The 20,697-nt window shown below is 47.2% G+C and overlaps 3 protein-coding genes across 5 annotated transcripts; 2 read left to right on the forward strand and 1 right to left on the reverse strand.

Moving 5' to 3' along the window:
* The first annotated feature begins 269 nt into the window (after positions 1-269).
* On the forward strand, positions 270-1,696 carry POLR2J (RNA polymerase II subunit J). Of its 2 annotated transcripts, XM_062506832.1 has the most exons (4): positions 270-337; positions 505-594; positions 693-867; positions 1,418-1,696. In XM_062506832.1, exons 1-4 carry the CDS (start codon positions 285-287, stop codon positions 1,451-1,453), a joined length of 354 nt encoding a protein of 117 aa, XP_062362816.1. In that variant the 5' UTR covers positions 270-284; the 3' UTR covers positions 1,454-1,696. The 2 variants fall into 2 exon arrangements, with proteins under 2 accessions (XP_062362816.1, XP_062362817.1); XM_062506833.1 differs by lacking the exon at positions 505-594 and having other exon boundaries at positions 273-337.
* A 138-nt stretch (positions 1,697-1,834) lies between these two features.
* On the reverse strand, positions 1,835-17,885 carry LRWD1 (leucine rich repeats and WD repeat domain containing 1). 2 transcript variants are annotated; one of them, XM_062506830.1, is made up of 16 exons: positions 17,762-17,885; positions 15,847-15,989; positions 13,450-13,681; positions 12,129-12,248; positions 10,717-10,869; positions 9,891-10,031; positions 8,910-9,251; positions 8,151-8,277; positions 7,795-7,904; positions 7,147-7,354; positions 5,637-5,709; positions 5,401-5,541; positions 4,628-4,722; positions 3,886-4,047; positions 3,092-3,219; positions 1,835-2,221 (listed from the first exon to the last, which is right to left on the reverse strand). In XM_062506830.1, the coding sequence occupies exons 2-16, from the start codon at positions 15,924-15,926 to the stop codon at positions 2,081-2,083; spliced, it is 2,253 nt and encodes a 750-aa protein (XP_062362814.1). In that variant the 5' UTR covers positions 15,927-15,989; positions 17,762-17,885; the 3' UTR covers positions 1,835-2,080. The 2 variants fall into 2 exon arrangements, with proteins under 2 accessions (XP_062362814.1, XP_062362813.1); XM_062506829.1 differs by lacking the exons at positions 15,847-15,989; positions 17,762-17,885 and having other exon boundaries at positions 13,450-14,324.
* ALKBH4 (alkB homolog 4, lysine demethylase) lies at positions 17,799-20,325 on the forward strand. The gene is made up of 3 exons (XM_062506831.1): positions 17,799-17,959; positions 18,622-18,819; positions 19,253-20,325. The coding sequence occupies exons 1-3, from the start codon at positions 17,858-17,860 to the stop codon at positions 19,886-19,888; spliced, it is 936 nt and encodes a 311-aa protein (XP_062362815.1). The 5' UTR covers positions 17,799-17,857; the 3' UTR covers positions 19,889-20,325.
* Positions 20,326-20,697: the final 372 nt, after the last annotated feature.

The raw sequence follows: 20,697 nt of genomic DNA on the forward strand, positions 1-20,697 counted from the left end.
TCACCAATGCCTCTACTGGTGCCAGCTGGTCACCGCGGTTGTGGCTCCAGTGGGATACGGCTGCTGGTGTCACTGGTGTGTGCGCGCTCCTCCTGGCACCGCCGATGGCCACACACCGTGTCTGTGCCGCTGTCCCCCGGCCCCGCTGTCACCGTTCCCCACCGGGGCCCTGGCCTGAAGCGGGTCCTCCCGTCCGCACGGGGGCGCTGTGGAGCCGCTAGAAGGGCCGAGTGGAAGGAAATGACGTAGAGGAAGTGAAGGGAGGCCGCCATAGCAACGGCGGGATGAATGCGCCTCCGGCCTTCGAGTCCTTCCTGCTCTTCGAGGGCGAGAAAAAGTGAGGAGATACCCGCGGGGGGGGGGGAACTCGTTAAACACTAATCTAATGAAACTCTAATTAGACCGCGGGGAGGTGGGGGGAGGGAGCCCGGGCCTTCCCCCTCCGTACCGCTGTTCCTGGCCTGCACAGATCGCTGACATCCCTGTACCCCGCAATTCCCCCAGGATCACCATCAACAAGGACACCAAGGTGCCCAACGCCTGCTTGTTCACCATCAACAAGGAAGACCACACTCTAGGGAACATCATCAAGTCGTAAGTTCCAGCGGGGAGGAAATTCCTGGGGAGGTTTGGGGCTTTTCTACCCTTCATTTCACGGCTTTGGTTTTTTGTTGTTTTTATTCCCGTTCCAGGCAGTTGCTCAAAGACCCTCAGGTGTTGTTTGCAGGTTATAAGGTCCCACACCCTCTGGAACATAAAATTATCATTCGTGTCCAAACCACCCCAGATTACAGCCCCCAGGAAGCTTTCACCAATGCCATCACAGACCTGATCAGTGAACTCTCCCTCCTGGAAGAGAGGTTCAGGGTAAGGTTATTTTTCCCCCTTAAAACTATTTGGGCTTGTTGTAATTAATCAAAGGAATGGGGTCACATATCTTAAAGCTGCTGGGTTTTAAGTTTTTGAAATTAATTCAAGCCACCCTCCTTGTGTTGTTCAGCTGCTGTCAAACCATGGCAGAGCCTGGCTGCTCTTAAGTGCATTTGTATTTATTTTTATCTTTTTTTCTCCTGACAAAACTCTGCACCTGTATTTTCATTTCTCATCGCTTCCACTCAGTTTATTTATTGATTTAGCCCTTGTATTCTTTGATTTAATCTCCCCAAAGTATTACTCAGACAAAATCAGGGAGACTGTGATTCAGACAGTACCTCAGTACCTCTGATGTGCTGGGAAAAGGCACCAGGGCACTGATTTGTAAAAACGTTTTGATTTCAATTTCAGTATTATTTTTCTGGTAGAGATTTCCACTGTGGGTTGTTGTGATTCCCAGAAGAGTCAGGAATGATTAAACATTCACCTCCAACTCAGTAACAACTCTTGCCTTAGCAAGTGTGTTTTTGATTTTGCTTTACAGGTTGCTATTAAGGACAAACAAGAAGGAATTGAGTAAAATACCCCCTTTGGAGCAGACTGTTACTTCTGAGGCAGAATGACGTGTTTGCTATTGGATGAAATATTTAAACCTCCATTCATGGCAAATATTTTCCCCCTTGTCCCACTTCTGTTTAATTTTTGACAGCAGCAGCAGTGTTTTGTTTTTTTCTTTTAATCATGGCTGACAGGCACTTTGCCAAGAGGATAAATGCATATTGGATTTGGTGAATAAGTCATTAAAGTGATTTTGGTTTTCTAATTGGAGCCTTAAGGCAAATATTTGTCCTGGGCTGATGGGGAGGTGGTTGTGGGTACAATTCCAGCATGAGAACCTGCTCTGTGACAGCTGGAGATGAACTCTCTGCTTTTCCTGCCAAAAAGTCCAGGCACTGCCAGCTGAACTGGTATTTTGTTTTATTAAGTGTCATTTCTATAAAACAAATGCACAAATTGTGAAAACTTACAGTAAAAGAAACCGGATGTTTACAATGAACTGATGAATTTAACAAGCTCTTACCTTTTTTTTTTTTTTCCCTCCATTTTGCACATAAAGCTGGTCTAGAAAACGTTCATGGGCATATGGGTAACAGTCACTAATACTGCACTAGGTCAAAGCACGGGGGCAGAGCTGTGGCACGGGGGCCTATGACTTCTTCCAGATTGCTGTTATGTTCACACTGGTCAGAACAACAAGGTAGGTGAAGGCAGGGTCTGCTACCACGTTGTTCACCAGGATTTCAGAAGGCTGCTCCCCGTTCACCCGGAGCTCTGGCCACTTGAGGATCTGTGGGGAGAGCAGAGGGGGAGGTGGTGCCCTGGGAATCCTGAGGCAGAAGATCTTCCTTTTTCTGAGGGGTTGGTGCAGCTGTGTGATAATCCTAAAGGGCCAGGGTTTAGTGCACAGGGGCTTGAACAGGGAGGGACAAGTGCAAACAGCTGCACCTCAGTTCAGAGGAACCCAGAGAAACTGATGGGTAGCTTGGCAATGCCCTTCCAAAAGACCTGAGGTATCACAGATTTGTTGAGGTTGAAAAAGACCTTCCAGAGCATCGAGTCCAATGCTGTGTTCAAACCTGTGACCAAGCAGCACCTTGTCACCCAGAGCGGAGCAGAGCTCTGAGTGCCACCTCCAACCATTCCAGTGAAGAAATAGTGGAACACTGGGTCACTTCATACCTCTGTCTAATGTAGCTTCAGACCAGTGGGTGAGAGCATTTGCAGTGTTTTTGATTGTCCTTTCAGAGGGACAGGCAAGGCAACACTGACTGCCCAAAAGAGAATTGTCTCCAGAGGGAAATACTGGGCAGAAAAAAGGTGAGTGAGCAGAGGGAAGCAGTGAGCCCTTTCCTGCCAGGGAACGTTCACTCTGGCTTCCCTCCCCTCCCTGGGGCACACTTGAGCTTTTGTGCTCCTCAGTTAAACCACCACTTTTTCGGGGCTATTTTAGGGAGAGCTGCAGGGGGTGACAGATTGGCTTTGCAGGCCCTTGTTCCTGTCCCAGTGACTGTCCTTAGCCATGCTCTGGAGATGGCTTTTATTTTTTGTGAGGGTCAGGTGTGGAAACACAAGGCATTTTCTGGGATAGGCCTGCTCAGGAGCTGGGGATCAGCTGTCCTGGGGTGGAAGGGAGGCCCAGAAAGCACCTCAGACCTACCTGTGTGGGAGAGATCCTCTGCTGCTCTGAGCGCTTTCCCTTGGCAGAGCCCCAGGCTGTGGTGTAGTTGGAGAGGTTGTACATCCACACACTGCCCTTCTCATCCCCACAGAACACATACTCTCTTGCTGTGAGTGCAGAAGAAAAAGCTGGGAAATCAGTGTGGAGCTGGGAGTGTGTTCTGCTGTAAAGCAGAGCTCCAGGAGAGCTGCAGGATCCCAGTGGAGGGTGCCTTATTTCAGCAAAATTCCTTTACTGGCACAAAAATACAAATCCACCTTGCTCTGAAAGAATTCAGTTGAAGATAAACCAGCTATCTTTAGTGTAGAAAAGCTAGTGCTAAATGCTTTGGGATTTCTCCTGACTTTTTTTTTAGGCTGGTTTTGGGAAGTGCTGACCACATCAGGTTGGTTTGTTCCTTGTCAGTCTCCAAACCCAGCTGTGTGACATATCTGCCCACAGATGCACTCAGCACCCCAGTGGCTCCACATCCCTCAGCTCTGTGCTTTGAAAACCTGTGCAAGAAAGACCCCCCCAGCCTCGACTGTCCCCCCCTTGTTGGGCAGATGGTGCAGCTGTAATTATTTATTACTTGTGTTATTTCCAGCCAGCTGGTGCTGGGCTGAGGCTGCGCAGTGCTGGAGCTGCACTGCAGAGCTGCAGAGGGGAGAGCAGAGCTCTCTGATGGGCTCTGAAATCCAGGCCTCTGCCTCCAGCTCCAGGCTGCTCCCCTGCATCAAAGGAGAGCCATGGACAACTGGGCAAAGCATTACCCAGGAAATAGGTGCTCCTACCTGGGCAGGTGCTGAGTGTCAGGTAGGACATGTCTGTTGTGGACCATTCCAGCTCAGCTAGAATGACTGCAGACATTGTCTGTTGGCATCCTTTTCCCTTGGCATCAAAAGATCTGCTCCAGCTCCACAGGTATATGCATCCTGGTTTGGAGCTCTTGGAAACTAGGGAAGAAAGGAAGGGAGAGTCTGTGGCAGATGCTGGGAAGCAAAATACATCGACACAGAAGTGATCCATCCAGAATATGGATTTCAAGCCATGGGATCTGATCCAGCAGCAACTGTTTCCACCTGCTTTACCTTATTTCAGGATAATTGGAGGCTGCAGAGAGATTTTCAGTGCTATGCTTGTGTGACTGAGCTGCAGGACAAGCATAAGCTATTCAGAAAGAGCCAGCCTATGGTGTGAAAACCCCAGTTCCCCTGAAAAAAAATACTTTTGTCACCAGCCCTTGAGCAGAAAGGGGCTGCTCGTGCCTTCCACATTGCCACTGCTTGACCAAGTGTGCTCTCAGGGATGTATCCATTTGATTTTTAGTCCTGTCCCAGCATGGGTTTGCACTCCAGGCCACACTTTCAGGAATGACAAGTGATTCTGGAAGGCAACTCCATCCTGTGCAGCCTCCCCAGAGCTAAAGAGGCTGTCACACCCCTTTCATCCCCTCTGCTTGTCATGCTGGCTTCACCCTGCACATGCTGAAATGCCCCACTGTTTTTGGTATTGTGCTGTTGTGTTTATACTCACCAATGACATCATCATTGAGAAAAGCCAAACCATCAACCCTGTGAGATGTTGTCATGCTTTCTTCGTCAGGAAACTGGAATATGGCTTCAAAAGGCCTAGAGCAGGGAGAAGGCTGAAATGAGCTAAGTCCTGAACAGCCTGCACTGAAAGGGCACCTGGCTGCAAAACTCAGAAGGAAATTTGTGTGGCAGTGAGTCTCTTGCCAAGCTCAGGTGAATTCCTACTTGAATTTACACTTCTGGTCATCCAGGTTTATTAATACAGCAGAACTCCTTTGCTTAAGGCACTGCCATTTCACTCCATCTATTTTACAGGCATCAGGGTATTTGTCAGCAGGGCATGACTTTACTTCTTCCTCATAATTTTGTCCTGAGCTCCCACAGGGTGCCAGTTTCCTGGGTTACCTCACGTACCTGGAGCAGGGGAGGCCTCACTGTGAGACTGGAAATCAATCCAAAAATTTACACTCTGTTACACTACCTGGGCATGACACACCCTTAAGGTTTGAGGTATTGGATAACACTCCTGCCACCTTTCCTGCAAAGCAGCCTGCAACACTTGCAGACTGCAGCTTTAATACAAGCTCTAAACAGTCCTTGAGCATCATGCTGCTATTTTTTCGGGGCACTCTGGGAAGAGGAGGATGTTTTATGTTTGGTAGGAGGTGCTGCTTTTGCTCTTTTTGCTCCCCTTAGTTAGAAATCAAGCCTTTGCTAGGACTATCTTTTCTTGTTATTGAAAGCAAATGCAGACCCCCAGCGTGTGGTTCTCACCTGCTTTTTTGTCCCTTATCCAGTTTTATGTTCCAGGCAAAGCAGCCATCTTCACAGCCTGCCAGCAGGTACTGCTCAGGGCAGGTGGGGACCAGGGCAATCCGTAGGGGAATAGAGGCTGTTTCCAGCACCAGCAGCTGGCTAAAAGAAACCCCAGAGAGCAAGCAGTTAAGTGGTGCTGTGACATGATAAGTACAGGCTCTTGGATTGGCCATGTCTGGTTTTTGAACCTTTACCTTGCTTTGAAATTGTAGTCACAGTCTGGAATCCCAATATCCCAGAGTGCAATTCGCTTGTCATAGGATGCAGCTGTGGGACACAAGAGAAGCAGCTAGTGACACTGCTGCTCATCTGGCTCTTCTCGTGCTAGCTGCAATTCTGCCCGAGTCACAGTCACCCTCTAGGGCTCCAGAGAGCTCATTAAAGCACAGCAGCAGTCCCCAAGGCTCCTGGCCCAGCACTTCCCAGACACTGTCACACATACACAGTCAGTACTTTGTGTTCTTATCCTGTGCTCTAAGAGGGGCAGATAAAACAGTTTGTTTCCTGGTGTCCATTACTGAGTTGTGGCTTCACAAGGTCTTTAGTTAGTGGCCCTCTGAGCTCGTTTCTGGTCAGGGCTTCTAGTGGAATCTAAAATACAAGCTCCAACCTCTACTCTCAGGCAGACACCACTTTATTCCACATATCCATGGCTTACTGTGTTCATATCCACAACAGCTCCCATTGGAGCACTGACAAAGGGTGAGAAACATGTCACCAAGCTGATACAATGGAAGCGGAACAGTTCTAACAGATTACTCTGAGTAACCTGGACCCTCATCAAATGGCAGCCCTCAAACTCAGAGTGTGTTGATGTCCCCTCCCCAAATAGGATGCAAAGAATCTCCCTTAATTACTCATTTTTTTTTATGCAATATAACTAGTCTTGCTGTCCACACCATTATATGGCTGTGCTACCAACCTCCTTATCCCTTCCACCACCCTCCTTATCCTTTCCTCTGCTTCTGGTTTTGGGACTTCTGAGGCTCTTCTTGGAAAGTATCCCCTATTGTAAAAAAAATTGCACTTTCAATGGTTCATGTAGCACTCTAACCACTCCAGGATGTGGGTAATTGTTGGCAAGAGAAACAATGTGCTGTGGGGTACAGGTGTGGCCTGAATGGCTCTGTACCAGCTCACTGTACAGCCTGACAATGCAGTTGCAATTTGCAACACGATGGTTCATTACCAGTCTGTGAGCCACAGCCTCTGTGGGCTGTGGCAAAGCTCTCCTTGACATCAGGATCTGAATAGTAATCTCTGACGAGGCATAGAACTCACATTAAAAAAAAAAATCATAATCAATTAAGCACATTGTTGGATAAAATAAAACCAAACAGCCCATAATAGCTGCTGTGCTGGAGGAGAGCCCTGCCACTGCCTGCTCTGACATTCTTCTTACTCATCCCTGTGGAACAGATCCACTACTGGGCTTGCTTGTCACTAATGTGTGTGTGACAGCCACCCTGAGAGCCACCAAGGAGAAACAGGAGCTGCTGCACCTCAGCTAAAGAGCCAGGCTCTGGAACAAGCTGTTCCTGCTGGAGATTGCTGCCACAGGAGAGTAACAATGTTCTCTCCCTAGTGCCTGTCCCTGCCTTTTGTTCCCATGTCCCTGCATGCCCTGGTGACCATTCCCCTTGTTAAGGAAGCTCTGACTTTTCCATACCAGAACTAAAACCAGGGATTCTGAAGCAGACTTACTGAAGAGGTGAGTCTTTTGGGTTGGGCTGAAGCAGACAGTAGCAATGGGCTTTTTGTGAGCCTTTATCTCTCCATAGCAGAAGTCAGCTGCCACGTGGATCAGTTTGACAATCCCTCTCCTCCCTGCAGCTGCCAGGATGTTGTGAGCTTTCTTGCGGCTGTCGCTGATAACCATTGTGAGAGTTGTCCATGCAACACTGAAGAACTCCTGGGACAGAAGGAGAACAAGGCTGGGGTGACAGAGAACAGCCAGCAGGGTGGTAGCTGTTAGCTCAGAGAAAAGACAACTGTCACAAGTGCCACTCCAGTGAAATGACACGACTGTTTAAGATGGGGCATCAAAACTTCAAACAGCTCCCAGAAGAATATAAAGTACAGAAAGAGGATGTTTATTCCTTTGTGCTGTCAAGCAGGCTCAGCAGCCAGACATGCCCGTGTGAGGACTGGCAGGCTAATCTCCTAAACTAATAAAAAAATAAACCCAAACCAAGCTAAAAGGATAAGCAAGCAATGTTTATCTATCTTCATTTTAACATCTGTCCACACTAACACTTTCAGACCCCTTTGTAATACGTATTATGCATGTGTGCAATTATTACAGGTTGTGGTATTCCCATTCAATGCTTACCCTTCCCACTTGCAACCCACCTCTGTAGCTACTTTATACTTTTTCAGCACCGTCCCTGTCTCACAATCAATCAGACAGACAGATTCCCCTCCACAGGTTGCCACAGTTCTGGAGGAGTTCACAATGGGATCTGAAAGAGGAAAATAATGGGTGAGAAGTTCCCAGGTTCAGGGATAACAGATGAAGACTGCAGCTTATCACTGCCTGGTGCTCTCCCAGTCTCCTGTTTTCAAAGTCAAAGGAGAAATATGTGAGCAAGTCTCTTCCTGTCAATGGAGACTACGGCTTGAAGGAGCAAGGGTCTAAGGCATGGAGTCCGCTGGGATTCCAGAGCCAGGTGGTTCTGGGAATCCTGCAAACCTCTTTAAGAGCTCACCTTTCCTGGCTCCAGAGTCTAGCACTGGCTCGAAGACACAGGACCAGAGCTGCGTTTTAAAATCCTCGCGGCTGTTGCCTTTACTGTGACACTGAAGAAAATGCAATGGCTCTGCACTGACATCCTCCTACAATAAACCATCCACATTTAGAAAATTCATTCCCCTGACACGGTTTGCCTGTGATTGCCTTGACAGAACCCTCTACTGAACACAGCAATCTGAGATAAACTCAAGTATTTTTCAGCCCTTCTGTGCTACGGAGAACAGGGGAGACTGAGGTGCCACAATGCTCAAGAGTCCTGAAGCAGCAGGGAACTGTTTAGCAAAGATGTGCCCAGCAGATCACAGCAGAGAACCCCATTTCCTACAGCAGAGAAACGTGAAAAACCCTTTAGATCCCCACTGGCCTCAGCTGAGGGGGAAACACCTTTCCCCATGCAGCCACTGGTTTGAGCTGAGAGCAAGGCTTGCCTGTCCCATTTCTAAGCACAGGCTTTCAGTGCACCACCTTGGAGCGCTGGTCCATCCATCCCCCGGAGGGGATCCACTGGGATCTCCTGAGGTGTCCCTTCTCTCCCTTGATGCTTCTGAGAGATTTAAAACAATGACAAAAAAAAAAAAAAAACAAACCAAAACTCACAATATATTTGGCCAACTATGAGCTCCAAGCTGTGCAGAGCTTTGAAGAAACCTGAAGGCAGCTCCTCCCACTATAAACCAAGAGGCCCAAAGCCAGTCCCAAGTGATGATGGATGTACCTTGCGCTTGGAATTCTTCACGGGGGTCAAGGTAACCACACCGTTGTCCTCCTCCTGGCTTTTCTGTTCCCCTGTCATCTGGCTGGATCTTCTGTTGTTTTTCCCCTTGGGAAACTGCTCTCCATTCTTCTGTGTCCCTTCAGCTTCCTGTTCAGGGGTTGCCTCCTTCACTGGTTGGTTTGATGTTCTTGGTTTATCAGGAGCTGGGTCATCCTCCACATGACTGGATTTTCTGGGATTAACTTCAGTCTCCTCCTTAGTGTTTGCCTGGGTCTTGGACCTCTTGTTTCCAGGGCTTGATTTTGAATGATTTCTTTTCCTCTTGCTGGGTGTTACTGTGACCTATAAGGCATGTTGTCAGGTTGTGCAGAAGGTTTTTAGCTTCCCCAAGATGTGCAGTGTGCAGATAAGTTAAGTCAAAGACATTAATTATTCAAATGCAAGTACCCTCCCACAATTACAGACTGGGCTCCAGGAATCAGACAGCTCAAAGCTGCAGGGTTCCTAGAGGCAGAAGCCAATGAAAACCATGCAGCCAGCCTCCTTTTCATCTCCTTTCCCATGTCTCAGTTATTTGCAATTTACATACGATGTAGAAAAACAAATCTGGCCTATGGACTACAGGGGTTCAGTCTGCAGCCATTTCCAAGCAGGCAAACAGCAGCAGAGTCTGGCCAGGCATCAGCCTAAGTCTGTAATCAAAATATCCCTTCCTAGAGGAGAGGTGGAGTGAGTAGGACTGCACTCATGAAATGTTTTTGGTTCCCCATGAGAATGGAAGCTCTCTGATGGAGTAACTCAACCTTCACATTTCTGGGAAAGCTTCAGTCTGGCTGTAAAGAAGCCTGAGCTGCTGGATACAGGCTGGGCCTGAGACTGCCCCTGTGATTACCAAGGGGTCATAAATGTGAACTGACAAGATCTGCTGAATTCCCAGGAAACAGAAAGAGCATTGCGAATGTAACTGGAAAAATCACTTACTTGAGCCGTGTCTTCTGCAGCTTCCCTGGGGCTTTCTGTGCTTTCTTCCTCATTCTCATCCGTCTTTTCCTCTGGTTCAGTATCAGAGTTTAACTCCTGACCTAGTGAGCATGCCAGAAACTCTTCTGCAATCATCTTCACCTGAGAAGCAAATATATGGATATGTTGAAAAAGAAAAAAAGAAGACAAAAAAGCCACAGCATGTCAAGCTCTGATGTGTCATGGCACAAAGAGCTGCTTTACTGAGTTTTTAATATCTGCTCCCACTGTTCTTGTGTGATTTTCACAAGTGGTGGAGGGGTCCTCAGCTGACATTACATGACCCAAGAACTTAACATTGTCATGGGCATTCAGAGTACACAGCTGTGGAAACAACAGCACAGCATTAAAACAAGACAAAGGAGAGATGGAAGTCTCAATTGTGTGTATGAACATACAAATAAAACAAATGTTATAAACTAAATGGTGTCTTTCCCCACTGGCAGCAACTACACTTCTGTCATTATCTTTTCTCTTTCATCAAGAGTAAAGGTTGCCATTAAACTAATTCGTAAATAATTAAGTATTAAGGATACTGCAGTCTGATTAATTAGTACAAGTATCATTATTGATTATGAATTAAAAATAATGTTTAATGACAGCCATTTCAACTTTGTGCACATTTAGTCCTGGTGCTTCTGTAACTGCTTAACAAAGCAGTGAAGAAAGAGAAAAAATGATACCAGCAAGAGCACCCAAATCAGTGGAGTGTTTTAATCCAGTCCATGCAGAACCAGGAGCAGGGTTCTTGCCTGGAGAACTGCAGGGTGAGTGGGACGTGACCTACCCGCCAGCGGGTGAACTCGCTGAGTGAGCTGGGCCCATACACCACGTTGGTCTGTACTGACTTCAGGAACTTCTCCTTGATGGACTTCACCTGCTCAGCTGTGTGTTTCTCAGGGAGCTGATCACGGAAGAATTTTTCCCAGTGAGCAGTAACCTAGGCAGAAAGACTGAGTTTATTCAACAGAAAAAGACAGGAGAATTTGTGAAAGCATTTAAGAAGTGGCCAATTCTGAGTCCTGCACCCTACATGATGGCACCACTTTAATTTATTTATTCATGTTCAAATGACCACTTCAGCTAACAAGAAAGTCAGTTCCTCTGTACCAAGCTGGAGTGAGTGTGGCTAAGCAGACACTATCAGCATGGACCCATTTAGAGAGATACCTGGACTCCAAAGACTGCTGACCTACAGGATGCTCACCTGTCAGCAGTTTCCCATTGGAGTTTCTGGTGGGCAGTAACACATCTATCTGCATTTGGACCCAACAGATATTTTTACATTGAGACACAGGACTAAGAACTGGGTAGGCAGGTATAAATGACATCAGGGAAAGGCATCAGGGCACAGACACCACACAAAGAACAGCACAGGGGAAGAGTTTGGTGTTTCATTAAACAGATAATCATACTCAGTTGTCTGGGACAAGAGGCAGCCCTCAAAGAGACCCTTTGAGGTTCAGAGGGTTTAAGCAGACAACACTCTGCACAACTCATCCCGATTTTCAGTATCTGATTTTTCCTCCAGATACACAGAAGGAATTAAGAAGATCAATTAACTAGAATATGAATAGTAAGAGCAGTAATACACAAAAACAACCAGTCAACCAAACTTTTTTCATAATTGAACAATAATTTTGCTCAAGATCGCAACGATGCCTTGTGGGGACAATCTGTCAGGAGCTAAATTGTATAGACAAATGAGTGAAGATAAGAGTTCTAAACATTCACAACTGAAGAAGAAAGAACAAATCCTCATTCCTGGTGTATGCTGGAAAAGGCAAGATTATCCTGAGCTTGGTTTTGTGCTCGCCATTCCTGGGGCCTAGACAGTAACTTAAATTAGATGGGGAGGTGTTTGCAGATGTTCTGCCAGCACCAGGCTTCTCCCATTCCTGAATGGTGATCAGAGTGACCTGAAAAACAACAGGATCAGACACAGACCTCGTTGGCCCTTCTGTCACTTGAACCAAAGGCAAATTGGCTGCACAGAACAGGTAGAGCAGATGCCAGCAGTGACCAGAGAAAGTAGCAGTAAGACATTTCCTGGGTGGCCCGTTCTGCAGGCTGGACTCAGATCATACCACAGGTATTGCAAACCACTTGAAGCTTGTTTGCAGCTCTGTCACTACACTGAGCACAGGATTTAACTATTTCTGAGGTGTTTAGAGGTTAAGGAAATATCCCACATCTTACCTTGCTGGTGAGTTTACGGCTGTTGACACGTCTCACATGGTTGGCCAGTTTGGTTATGTCCTTGCCATTGAGCAGACGAAGATTTTGCAAAAGAAACATTACTTTATAGTCATCATTGAGCTAGAAAGACAAAACATTGGAGTTATAAAATTTGTATATGTGGTACTAGCTTTACCTGTAGTTCTTGATTAAAATACAGCCTGCATGAGAATGATATATTTAGTAAGGAAAAGCCATTTCATAAAATCTCCTCAGGATTTTTGAATTGAATTTCCCATTTTAGTTGTGAAGTAATGTTCTCTATGAGTTGGGATCTTCAAACTGCAGGCAGAGCTGCCCAGCCCTCAGGCAGTGCTAATATCCAGCACAGTGTGGGGATTGTGTAACTGCTCATCTGCTGGGCCTAAATGCAAGTCTGGGAGCTCTGCTCATATCCCTGAACTCCAACACAGAGGAAGGCCTGTCCTGCCTCCAGTCAAGGAATTCCAGCAGGAATTCCTTGGGTCTGATGCATTTTAAGTCAGATAGTTCACCATACAGCCACACAGATACTGCCAGTGTGCAATAGCAAATAAGCATGTGAGGATGTGAGTGGCTGATGCCAGTTTGCAACACAAGTAAAATCAGTTTTGGATATTTGACTTGTAGAGTCAGCAGGTCCTCTTGGGAGAAGTCAAAACCTAAACCAGATTAATCACCAAGTTTAAACCCTCATCTGAGGACCCAGTCTCTTTTTTTTAGAGCACAGAGGGCACTGAAACTAACACAGATATTAGGAAAAAAATACTAGCATTAGATATTAGGAAAAAACCTCTTTACTGTGAGGGTGGTGATGCACTGGCACAGGTTGCCCAGAGAAGCTGTGGCTGCCCCATCCCTGGGAGTGTTTAAGAAAAGATTGAACAGGGTTCTGAGCAACCTGGTCTAATGGAAAGTGTCCCTGCCCAAGGCAGGGGGTGGAACAAGATAAGCATTAAGGTCCCTTCCAATACAAACCATTCTGTGATTCTATGTTTCTATAAGGACATCTCTACACAATCATTACTATATTTTACACTAGCATGAGCATAAGGTACTGTGCCTGATAAGCCACCTAAGACAGGACTTTGGCCTAGAGAGTCAGGAGTCACAGATTTTAATATCTGAGTGGTTTTGGGGAAGTCACTTCTGCAGATTGAGAAATAGTCGTTAAATGTCACACAAAGGCTGGCTGCTTTCTCAAATGCCCTAGCACTTGCTGTCCAAGAACAATATATGAGAACTTTGCACAACTGCTGTTTGTTTGCCTCTCTGTTTAATGTAAGGAGGGGGGGTAACTCACTGTCAAGGCATTGTTCTCATAGGTCAGCTCCTCAAGCAGAGGGAACTGTTTCAGAGCAGTTACATCTTCCAGCTTGTTATTGTTGCAGTTCAGGACACGCAGATCAGGGAGGGTTAGGCTGTTGGGAAATTTGTCCAGTAAGTTATCAGAGAGATCAAGTTTCTGCAGGTGCCTCAGGCGGGAAAACAAGCGCGGGTCTAAATCTCCAGTCTTCAATTGCAGCTTGGACAGGCTGAAAACAACAACAAAAAACAACAATGACACAAAAAAACCCAAACCAAACCACACACACACACACATACACACAAAAAAACCCCCACAAAAATACCAAGCCAACAACAACAAAACAAACAAAAAACACAAAAACCCAAACGAACAAACAAAACCCAACCATAAAAAAAACGGAAAAAAAAGAAAAAAAAAGAACCCTAAGCAAACCATGAATTATCTGCAGCTCACTGGAAGAGCAAATGCTGATTTCACAGCATAGACAGTCCCACCCGGTGGCACCTCAGTCCAGCACAACTCACTGAGTACAACTGACCAAACCTGCTTTTTCTGGTGGCAGCATTCTGGACTGTGGGATAGCTGGTGTGTCTGACCTAACAGCCACCATCAGAGACTCAGGTCTGCCAAAGTACAATTAACCTGCAATTCAGATAATCTCCCAGGGGCAACTGAGCTGCCTGGGAGCAGTACATCACCAGAAAAGTTCTTATTTTATAGAAAAAATTACTACACCTCTGAAAGATCTGGCATTTTATTCCTGTGCAATGTTGATTCAACAAGACAAGCTGTGGCAATTCAAGAAACTACACCCTCAGTCTATCCTGTCCATAGAATGCACTACATTCATTATTTCACAATTCAGGCCAAAAGCAGAATGTGTCCCCATATAATTTGGCTGTTTTCAAAGAAATAACTTGACAAAAAAGGTGATTTTTTCCATTTCTTTTATAGTGAGTTTTGCTGCAAGATCTTCAAATGGTAAATGTAGAAATTCACCTAACAAATTCCCAAGACTGTCACCAAAACAGAAGAACTCTATCCTGAAAGAGGAAGTGGTACAATACTGGTGAGGGGAAAAGAAATATCCCTTCTCTGTAAGAAAGTGAAAAGTGAATATTATAAGCAGGGTCATTTGTATTTGGTAAGATCATTTAGGTGAGCTCCAATGAGAGCTTCCAGTCCTGGCAGCCAACAATCTCTTGAGGGCACAAACTTGAGTTCCTTTAACAAAGAGAATCTCTGTCTCTAATGACTAGTTGAAAAAAAATAGGCTTCTAGATATTAATGAAGCATGAATAAACGAGACAAATAAATCCAGAGAGCAAGATCCTTTCTCCTTCACTTGCCATCTCAGAAGTGTAACCAGCCAGTCAGAGTTGGTAAGAAAGGCTGAGGACAATCCAGCTGGCTGCAGAGCTGTGACTGTGGTGTCCTTTTGGGGAAAAACTCAGTGGTGCTCCCCAAACAGACTTTCTGAAACACAACCCTTCAACATCACAGTACGAAGCTGCATGGAGAAAGCCATGCTCCAGAAGTCCACAGCTTCAAACATCTCCCCACTACTCTGTTACCCAGATTACTGAAGCTGATACTCCACAGAGAAACCTGTGAGTTTCTCACTAAAAATAATTACTTTAGCACAAGGCAAAATGGAAAAAAAAAAAAAAAAACAACAACTTTAAAGAGTACATGCAAAACCCAATCTCCCTGACATCAGCAACAAAAACAACAAAGGAGCCAGCCAGAAACTGGCCAGCTGAGCCAATTGAACTGCCCAATTCTGGAACAGTGAAATTCCAGTGTGTTAAACATTTGGAAAGACACATATTTGCAATGAACTCTGCTAAGGATCTGAGTGACAAAACTGTTTTTAGTGGTTTTTCAGTGATTCAGAGTTTATTCTCTCCCTCTGCAATGTTTGAGGAAGGAGGATAACTGGATTTTGAAGAGATGGAACACGAGGGAGGGAGAGAAAAATGGAAGGGAAATAATGCCAAAAATACTTTAAAAACCTCTGAAATCCATGCTGGAAGATTCTCTTATTCATATTAAGCAATTACTAGCAAAGATGCAAGGGCTTTTGGGGTAGGGATGATACCTTGGGGTTAGGAAATCAGTATTCAGCCCTGAGCAGTTTCACAGAAAGAATGACAGCAAATATACAATAGAAATGGCAAAAAAAAAAGGTGATATCTGCCAATAACCTCTCTAGAGAATGCAGTGGCACCACTGCTCACTGATCCTGCACCGGGAATGCCCTCTCAGTTCTGTGCTTTGAAGCTCCATTTTTTAAAGTAAAAAAAATTTAGGGGAAGAAAGATACACAGACAAAAAGGCATTGCCAGGTTGAATTCATCTGGAATTTTCCATGGACCTGTCTGCACTTACTTCAATGTCTCAATCTTCCGGAGCCTCGTAGATCTTGGAACTGCTCTTTCCAAAAGAAGTTCTGTAGTAATTTTTGACATTTTCAATCCCCACCTCTCTTCTGGAATCACTAATCAGTCAGCTGTAGGATGTCTTCTGGTTACCTTCATGATAAAACCAATGGGAATAAAAGGAAATGCTTTCAACAGCTCCAAGGGAGGGAAAAAAAATTATGAGGTTATCTACTGATTGTGCTGCTGTATTAGAAGTCACCCTTTTTACTTAGTTAAAATGAACATGGCAGAGACTATTATTAGATTGGGCACAGACTCCCAGGATGCTGAATCCAATCCATCTCCAAAACAACAGGGATACATCCCGTGGCTGTTGGAGTGACAGACTTGCTGCAGATGAAAGCTGTCCATGAGTGATGGCACACAGGACCAGGACAGCACCACAGGTACCTGTTTGTGCCTCTCCTGGGCTCTGCTCCAGGAATTCCAATACTCTTTCAAACACAAAGCAGTGGTAAGAGTCAATGCACCTGCTGTGAATGTTTTTCTCCCAATAAAGTGACACTGCACTCACTGGCTTGACCAGCGGGACAGACTCTTGGCTGACGACTTCTACATTCCTGAACATTTTGGAAAATTGAATTAATCATCAGAAATTTAAACACGCACCAATCAAGGAATTCATTTCCTCATCAAGGAAAAAAAAAATTCAACAGCATTAGAGGATACTATTTTGTTGGTGATTAATTGATGTTTCAGTACACACACACAGAGGGATATGCTGATATTTGGAGTAACAATGCTGACAGGGCCAAAATAGCTCCATGAAATGACTGGTTCAGGGCTTCCCACTCTTCCTGACACATATTCCAAGAGAGGGAAATAAAAGAGAACAGAGCTCCAAGGCCAGGCTCACTCCTGTCTTTCTGTGTTAGATCAATGCTACCTAAATGCCACTCCAGCACATCGTGAGGAGCACACAGGGCACTGAGCTGTCCCTGGGTTTGGTTTCAGTAGCACCACACACCCCCAGCACCTACAACATTGTGTGACAAGCAACGGGGCACTACAATGTTGTATACACTGAAATACTGTATACAAGCACAAAGAGCTGAACTGAAAATCAGTTTGAACAGCAGCTGTTTGGGATTTGATCCTTCAAGAGACAGAGCTCTCGCTGCAAGTCAAACCACAGGGTCAGGCCGATCCAACCAAACCTTCCTCAGATCCTGTGCCTACAATAAAAATGTGACGCCAGTGACTGTGGATGTTCCTATCGCCCCCTCCTTGGCACCCCAGACACAGCTGTGACAGGGCGGGAGCTGTAGGGAAGGCCAGACACGGCACGTCCCATCCCCACAGCATCTCGGGTGGTGCTGCAGAGGGTACATTCGGTAACCCCGGGGTTCTTTCACTGGGAACTGACCCCTCCTGCCCCACCGCAGCTCTCGGGATGGAGCCCCACAGCCGGCCATCCCCCTGACCTGTCCGTGTTCGCCTGGGGCTGCCCCGGGACGCGATGGGCGCGATGCCCCGGGGCTGACACGGCCATGGATGCCGGGCTGCCCGCACACGCTGCGGCGGCCTCCGGGCCGCGGGGTATCATCGGATGCGGACGCAGGCCGCGGCTCCGCCCGTGGGCAGGGCCGGACCTGGCCGGGCGGGGCAGGTGCGGCCCCGGCCCGAGGCCTCGCCCGTCACCGCCGCCTCCGGACACCGAGCACCGCGGGGGCCGGCGCCGGTCGCGGCCTGAGGCGCCCCCGCGGGGCGTGCGCCGCGCCTACAACTCCCAGCGTCCCCCGCGGCGCAGAACAGAGGCGCAGGGCCCGGGCTGTGCCGCGGGGTCTGCTGGGAGCGCGAGTCCGTCCGCACCCCCCCTCCACCCCCGCTGCCCGGCCTGCGCCCAGCCCCGCGGCCCTCACCTGGAAGTGGCCGGGGAGGAGGAAGAGGAGCCGGGGAGGAAGGAGGGGCGAGAGGAGGAGGAGGAGGAGAGGGAGGGAGTAGCTGTGTCCGGCGGGATGCAGGCGGCGGGCGGCGGCGGAGGGCCGGGCTGCGGCTGCAAGGGGATCCGCTCCTGCCTGCTCTGCGAGGGGCCCGCGCCGGCCGCTCCGCCCCCGCAGGTACCGGGGAGGGGGCGGGCGGCGGGGCGGGGCGGCGGGAGGAGCCGGGGGGCGGCGGGGGCCGCCGGCCCTGGCCCCTCGGGGCGGGGCGGGGCGGATGCGGGACCCCCGGGCTGGCACCCCAGGGCCGCGGGGTCACACGACGGGGACAAGGCAGAGCCCCCCTGGCCGCCGCCCCCCCTGGGTATTGCGAATTGTTCGCCTCAATAACGCTCGGAATCCCAGTCGGAGCTCACCTGAGCCTCACGTGTTACATTCACATTCATTTGTTACAGCTTAGCCTTGTGTCCTGCGCGATTTTCATCAACTTTCCTTATTCAACATTTATTGCCATGACAGACCATATCTACAGCAATACCCACCATTAATCTCTTTATACCTGTGGCCCTGAGGATCATTGGTTCTTCCCTGTCTTTCTAGGATAAAGACATCACTAGGAAAGAAAAGTGGCTTCAGGCAAGCAGTACAGTGATGCTGCAGCTGGAAAAAAAAAAAAAAAAAAAAAAAGAGCAATAGGGAATAGATGTTCCCCAAAAGCAGCTGTAAAATTTCTCTTGTTTTCAAGAATACTGTACAGTTTTTATGCTGCATTACCAAGGTTGCAGGGGTAAATAATGGAAATATCTCATTGCTTTTTTTCTTTTCTGTTGATATTTCCACAGGGAGAAGATAATTTCACTTACTGTCCAGCAACAGGCCTAGCTAAAGGAAATGAGCACTCAGAATTTGCTGGCTGGGCATTTCCCTTTCCAGGGGTGTTCCTGGTGGAGGAGTTCATTAGTGAAGATGAAGAGTGTGAGATAGTGGAACTGATGGATCGAGATGACTGGAAACCATCACAGTCTGGCCGAAAGAAACAGGTTGGACTTTAGAAGCACACCTGATCTTAGATCCCTCTGGAAAAGGAAAGCTGTTTTCAGTTGAAACACCATATATTGAGACATTTCATTAAGTGTTTTCCTTTGAAAGCTTTTCCTGAAATCAGTGGCAAGAATTACCTGTAATTAAAATCAGCTTCTTGCAAAAATACATGATAGTTACAACCAACAGTATTTGATGGCGTGTGTTCAAGCATTAAAGTTCACACAATCTCCAAAGATGGGGGTGTTCAGATTTGGTTTTACTTTATAAATCCAGAGAGATTAATGTAGATTCACCAAGCCCTTTTGCAACCTGGCAACCAGGTCACTGGAAGAGATGAGAACAGAACTCTGCAGGAACAGCCTCTCCAAAAAGACTTGTCCTAGATTTTTCTTTTACACTAGCTTTTTCCTCCCTCTTCTTTTCCAACAGGACTATGGACCCAAAGTGAACTTCAAGAAACAAAGGCTGAAAGCTGGCAGCTTTACAGGCTTGCCAAGTTTCAGCAGGAATATTGTAGCACAGATGAAGGCCTGTGCTGTGCTCAGTGGTTTCTTACCTGTGGAACAGTGTAACCTGGACTACAGACCAGAGAGAGGCTCTGCCATCGACCCCCACTTTGATGACTGGTGGCTCTGGGGGGAGCGCCTGGTCAGCTTGAACCTGCTCTCAAAAACTGTGCTCTCCATGTCCTGCGATTCAGAGGACCCCATCCAATTATTTCCCGTTTCCAGTAACGAGGAATTCCGTCCCCCTGCATCTTTCACGCAGACATCAGCTTGCAGAAGTCCAGGAGAAGAGGGAACCAAGAGCTTTTTGTCCACAAGGTTGGTTCTGGGGAAGGAGGTGAGTGTGGCCATCCTCTTGCCCCAGAGGTCGCTGGTGGTGCTGCACGGGGATGCTCGGTACAAGTGGAAACACGGCATCCACCGCAGGCACATCGAGCACCGCCGTGTCTGCATCACCTTCAGGGAGCTCTCTGCGGAGTTCAGCGCCGGGGGGAGACACGAGGAACTGGGCAAAGAACTGCTACAAATTGCTCTTTCCTTTCAAGGGAGACCCGTGTGACCAAGAGGTTGCATTTTATTGGGAGAGGTGTAAAATTAGGTATGGGATTTATATGGCTCGGTTTATTTCTGAGGTGGGTGTAAGGAAGCAGGTGCGTGCAGAGATAAGCTCAATAAAATGAAAGTTTAACAAACAAGTAAAAGGGGGTGGGCTTTGAAACCTCCTGGGCAATGGGAGCTTTTAGGCCCAAGTCAGAAATGAGAGGTTGTATCCATTGCCTGTGCTGTAACAAAAAAGCAAATAACCATTTCCTAAACACTTAAATGAACCAAAGAAAGTTAGAAATAATATACAGAGTATCAAAAGGCCCTTGACACAGTTTCAGCCCAAGCCCTGGCACAGATTTTAAGCTTTCTTGGCCCATACTTGATACTGTCAGACTGGTTTGAATGTTGCACCAAACCCTGGAGGTACAACTATCCCCTCACCCACCTCAGACAGGTCCTGCAGAGACCAGGTCTCAGGGGAGAAAGGTAAGCAGGTATCTCTCCACAGACAGCACAAAACACTGAGAACTGATTAATGTAATTATCCTTTGCTGAAGATTCATGCTCTAACAATGAGGATTAATCATAAATTCCATGTGTGACCTGTATCTTCCAGGACCAAAGAGCAGCATTTGCAGAAGGCCACTGCTGACTCTTTGGGCTTGGACAGAGATCAGACCAAAGGCCTGCACAGACTGTGTTATTTTCTGATCATTTGTCATCTCTGAACCCTGCTGTCAGCTCTCAGTAGCAAGAGTCTGATTTTGGGAATTAGCTGGGCAACAGACTGCAACCCTGGCAGCTATCATTTATTTTCCTGGC

This window comes from Cinclus cinclus, chromosome 22, assembly GCF_963662255.1.
Source record: "Cinclus cinclus chromosome 22, bCinCin1.1, whole genome shotgun sequence".
Classification (NCBI taxonomy): domain Eukaryota; kingdom Metazoa; phylum Chordata; class Aves; order Passeriformes; family Cinclidae; genus Cinclus; species Cinclus cinclus.